General features: G+C 43.6%; 1 protein-coding gene across 1 annotated transcript; it reads left to right on the top strand.

Annotated features, from left to right (window-relative positions):
- Nucleotides 1-357: 357 nt before the first annotated feature.
- KLB (klotho beta) lies at nucleotides 358-5,101 on the top strand (the record flags this gene model as incomplete). Its single annotated transcript, XM_010014992.1, has 3 exons — nucleotides 358-626; nucleotides 1,825-2,968; nucleotides 4,740-5,101. Coding segments are annotated over 3 exons (1,775 nt in total), but the record flags the coding sequence as incomplete, so codon positions are not given.
- Nucleotides 5,102-5,690: the final 589 nt, after the last annotated feature.

Below are 5,690 nucleotides of genomic sequence, written 5' to 3'. Positions count from 1 at the left end.
CCCTTCATTTTTAGTCATGATTCTCTTATTTCATTGGTATATATTACTTGCAAATCATCAAACTTGGCTTAAAATCTGGATGTGATGTAATGTTTCATGTTTACTCAGAGCAGAAATACAGCAGCCTACAGTAATCTAATTTCTTAAGGAACTAGAGATGCACATACTTTTTTAATTAATAAAGAGTAAGAGAGATAATGTCTGTCATGGTTTTGTAATGAATTACAATGGACCGATAATCCTATGAGCACTGAGAAAACCCTCAAGATTTTCAAAGTGAATAGACCTTTTTCATAAATATCCCTTATATGTGTTACTAAATACAAGACTCATGAATGTTAACTTTCTCTTACACAGCTATCAAATACGACAATATAGATGTGTTTGGTTACACAGCCTGGTCACTCCTTGATGGCTTTGAATGGCAACATGCTTACAACATCAGGCGCGGATTGTTTTATGTAGATTTCAAAAGCGAAAAAAAGGAAAGGATTCCCAAGTCATCTGCACTTCATTACAAACAAATCATACAAGAAAATGGCTTCTTCCCAAGGGAGTCCACGCCAAGCTTGCAAGCTCAGTTCTCATGTGACTTCTCCTGGGGTATCACTGAGTCTGTTCTCAAGGTAAGTGCAAGGCATTGGGAAGACCACTGGAGGCAGAGGGATCAGCAACTTCACTTTGTGCACAAACGACTGTGCACGGCACCTTGTGTTCAGGAATCTCAATGCACACTGCACACACAAGTTAAGCCTAGCCATAATTGCATAGGTTCAGTTTTATGTACTTCGCAGCTGGGCACAGAGTGCTGGGTGCTTCTGCAGCAGCAGACCCTGCTGCAGGAGCCCTCCCAAGGCTGGCCCTCTCTCACCTTCCCTCTGCTTGGGTCTCCATGTGGCAGATCAGATCAGGAAATTTCAGACTAAGAAGCTGACCCCAAGCGATTGTTCCTGGGTTATTTTTCAACCAGGGGAGTTTCCCAATCCAGTTGCAGTGTGGCCATACGAATGCCTACAACAGCATGGCGGAGAGGGTGGCACGGGGCAGGGACATGGTGGTTATGCTGGTGGCAGCAGAGCTACCTGCAGGCTCAAGGGCTTGTCTAAAGCTACTGGACAAGGCAGAAACAAATTCCTGGGTTGAGCCCGGCTCTGAGTGCCACTTACACAAGTGGGTCCAAGCCATTCTTTAAAAAGATTTATACCATAAAGATAACCAACACCAGCACATTGGAATAAAGAAAATAATCATGTGCTACACAGAACCTTGTTAACTACTAGGAGACAGTAAAGATACAACTAAATGCTACAAGCTGGTTATGTCAGATATTTGCATAGGCAGAAGGACCAGGGAACACTGTGCCACAGTTCCTCAAGGTTGGTCTCAGCAGTAGTGCCAAAATAATCCATGCCTGCCTTGTATACCCCCTGGTGCTTGTTCTTACCACCCTGCTCTCCCACCAGCTGCCTGAGAACTCCTGTTTGCATGACCACAGGGTGAGCTCGATGAGGGAGATAGATAGATACCTGTGTGAAAATACATGTCATGTAGGCTGGTGGCTGGGCAAATGCCAGTGTGTAGCTGAATGGAAAAGTGAGCGCAATTGTAGCGTTTTCAGCAGATGAAGGAACAGAACAGGTAAGCCAACCACTAGCACAAAGCTGATATAGGCAGGTCGGTTATTCTCTTTCCTTCTGAGCATCCAAGCAGGATCTTCTGACATCCAGCACTAATCCCATAGCCAAACACAGGCAGAAAGGCAGACTACAAGCAGGCATTCATTTAATTAAACCCTGTTGTAACATACCATTTTTATTGTCACAGGCAGAATCTGTGGCTTCCTCACCGCAGTTCTCTGATTCCAGCCTGTACCTCTGGAACATCACAGGAGACGGGCTCCTGCACAAAGTTAAAGGGGTGAAGTTAAAAACCCGACCAGCACAGTGCACAGATTTTGTCAGTATTAAAAAGCAACTTGACCTCCTGGAAAAGATGAAAGTCACTCATTACAGATTTGCACTTGACTGGTCGCTCATTTTACCCAATGGAGATTTGTCAGTCATCAACAGGCAAGTTCTCAGGTACTACAGATGCGTGATTAGCGAAGTACTGAAACTCAATGTTCAATCCATGGTCACCTTGTATTATCCAACTCATGCCTACCTGGGTCTGCCGGGTCCTTTGCTGCAGATAGGAGGATGGTTGAACCAGTCTACTGCCTATGCTTTTCAAGACTATGCAGCTCTATGTTTTCAGGAACTTGGTGATTTGGTTAAACTTTGGATTACAATAAATGAGCCTAACCGGTTAAGTGATGTCTACAACAGAAGCAGCAATGATACATACCGGGCAGCACACAATTTATTGATAGCACATGCCATGGCCTGGAGAATATACGATGAGCAGTACCGATCCTTTCAGTATGGCAAAGTGTCCCTGTCCCTGCATTCAGACTGGGCTGAGCCTGCCAACCCCTACTCTGAATCCCATTCAAAAGCTGCCAACAGGTTTCTTCAGTTTGAAATAGGCTGGTTTGCCAATCCCATATTTAAAACTGGGGACTATCCAGCTACTATGAGGGAATACATCAGCTTTAAAAACAGAAATGGCCTCTCACACTCTTTGTTGCCGTCTTTCACAAGCAAGGAAAAGCAGCTCGTCAAAGGTGCTGCTGACTTCTATGCACTGAATCATTTCACTACCAGATTTGTGGTTCATGAACGTCAGAATGGGAGCCAGTATGAATTTGATCGTGACATTCAATTTCTGCAGGATATCACCTGCCTGAGCTCCCCTTCTCGTCTGGCAGTTGTGCCTTGGGGACTGCGCAAAGTTCTCGGGTGGATTAAAAACACCTACGGCGACATCGATATTTACATCACAGCAAACGGAATAGATGACCAGTCCTTAGACAACGATGAACTTCGAAATTATTACTTGGGAAAATACGTACAAGAGGTTTTAAAAGGTGAGTATAGGACAAATTCAAGTTCCCCAGAGCCATTTCTGTGGCACAGAGCCAGCTATTCCTTAAGCAAGCACCTAAGACTTGCTCTGGACAGAGCAAGCAGCTCTGGTTGAGGTTCAGGAACTGGCCATTGGCATTAAGCCTCGAGGGGCCCATGTCCACAGTCACATGCAGGGCACATACAACACGAAGCAGTGTAAATAAAACCCCTCATGTGAAATACAGCCACAGCTGCTTCCAGTTTAAACTATGTGAGAAGCCATGTGGGCATGCATATAGAGCAGAGTAGTTACCCAGTAGAAGGTGGCACTTCAGACCAAAAATTCTGAAGGGAGAATCCTAATTTCTACTCTACAAAGAAAGGTGGAAGCATCCTTACTTGCTAACTGAACTAGAGTCGTTGGACAGGGAAGCACAAGCAAGTCCAAGGAGACCTGGAGGGATATAGAGAAGAAATACAGCAGGTCACCAGATTTTTAAGGAGCTGCTGTTGAGGGGAGAGTCGAACTCTAGTTCCTGTTGCACTGTTTGCTTTCTCCTGGGCACCAACAGAAACCTAGTTCTTCACTTTAGAGAAAAATTAGTTGTGGAGGTAGAGGACAAAATTTTCAAGGCGATGATCTTCAGCAATAGCTTATTGTATGAGAAACGCTGCCGGGACCTCACCCCTCCCATCCCTCTTCCTCCAACCAAACATAAAGAGGAAAGCAATGAGCCTCAGGATACCAGAAAGGCCTTGGTACCTGAACTGCACAGCCAAAATGAGACACACAACATACCCCTGCACTCACTATTCTCTATTGGCAAGCACTAGGAAGTTCTCTGATCAGGACATGGGGCCTCTAAAAGCTCTTCTGTGGCACCTGTCCCCAGCCATAGTCTGTGTATCCTGGTTTCTCCTCTCTAGGACCTAGCTATGTAAAAAATGAGACAGGTTGTACTCATAGCCAAGCCTGGCTTCAGATTACTTTTAGACACCAAGAAGAAACAGAGCATTCCCTCTGCAGTGCTTAGCTCTTTCTCAGTTACTAGAGGACTAAGGAGCATTTGCTGATTTATTTTCCACACTAATTTCACATGGCAAACAAAAGAACAGGAGGTTCTTAAAGGAAGTAAGTTATTAAAGGTTGTTTAAAGGGCTCTTCATCATAGTACTCTCATTTAAATTTTCAGATAGCGTGACACTTTATAGTACTCTCAAAATGATCCCCCCAACGTACAATGTTCTTGCTTAATCTGGGTCACATCCCTGACCATGCTCTCTGCTTTGCCATGAATTGGAGAGATGTTTACTCACCAAGGACTGCTATTTGATCCCATTATTTTCACCCAGCACTTGGGTGCAGCAGTCTAACATGCAGTCATGTGCTGTGGGGCTGAGCAGCTGAGTTTGGAGCAGGGTGGGAACTTTCGGAAAGCTCCTCTCATGGCACAGATGAGCAGCTGCTCTCCTTGAGTCATTGCAGGTTCTGCTGGGTTCCGTAAAGAGCAGCATCTGACTTTTCCCAGGAAAGCAAGCTCCCAGCTCTTGCCCTGTTCAAATCCAGCTTTCGCAGAGTAGGTCCAGAAAATTCCCCAAACAGTGATGTGCTCTTTCTACTTAAGACAGCTGGGAATTATTAAAAGCAGTAAATGTAAGTATTTTTTGATGCAATTACACTTTTTAAATCAATAGATTAATAATTTGCAATCTGAACCTACTACCAGGAAGCTTGCAGGTTGTACAGTGTTTTATTAACATTTGGGTTTGGTTTTTTGTTCCCTTTCTCAGCATACTACATTGATAAAGTCAGCATTAAAGGCTACTATGCATTTAAGATGACTGAAGAAAAATCTAAGCCCAGATTTGGATTCTTCACTTCAGATTCAAAGGGGAAGCCTTCAATAAAATTTTACAATAACCTGATAAGCAACAACGGCTTTCCTGCTGCCTACTCAGCCCCTGCTGACTCCTCAGCCTGCAATCCCTCCAGCCAAGAAAAGCAGTGTAGCTTCTGCTTGTTCATCTCTCAGGAGAAGCCGTTAATATTCTTTACCTGTTGCCTTTTCTCTACCCTTATCTTGCTTTTAACTATTATTTTTCTTCACAAAAGAAAAAGAAGAAAACGTTTTAAGGCAAAAACCATCTGGTGAATCCGTGTTTCATTCTAAGAGGGCACAAGCCCCCTTTCAGTGAGATCTGTCACTGCATTCTACAGAGGACAATACAGATCAGACAACTGTGGAAAAGTACCTCTTGAGTCACTCCAGTCATACACACCAAGCATTTTGTTCAACAGTAATTGTGTACGCAGGAAGAAGTCCTACAATGACATTTGTTCCCAGAGAAATTTCCTTTATCCACCTACTCTACACAGAAGATAAATTTGTCTATTTAAAAAAAGGAAAGAACATTTTATGACTCTCCTGTGCCTTGGAATAACCTTTCAAACAGTTTGACTTGAAAAGAGATCTTAAGCTGTGAGAACTGATATGCACTTTTCTACAAACCTCTGGACAAAGGGCCTTGTGATGTGTATTCATGTGATATATGTTGCCGAGCATGAAACTGCAGTTGTTAACAGTTTACAAATAAAAGTGTTATTAAAGCCCACAAACTTTCAGCTAACTGCAGCACGAAAAGCAAAATGGCCTGGGCTGGTTTCTGACAATGCCTCTAAAAGAACAAAACCAAGTGAATTCATTATCGACCAGTGTACCCCTATCTCTTACATACTGGGTG

The sequence above is a fragment of the Nestor notabilis genome, unplaced genomic scaffold, assembly GCF_000696875.1.
Source record: "Nestor notabilis isolate BGI_N333 unplaced genomic scaffold, ASM69687v1 scaffold35395, whole genome shotgun sequence".
Classification (NCBI taxonomy): Eukaryota; Metazoa; Chordata; class Aves; order Psittaciformes; family Psittacidae; genus Nestor; species Nestor notabilis.
Note: the sequence above shows the minus strand (reverse complement) of the source record. Positions and strands in the feature narration are given on the sequence as shown.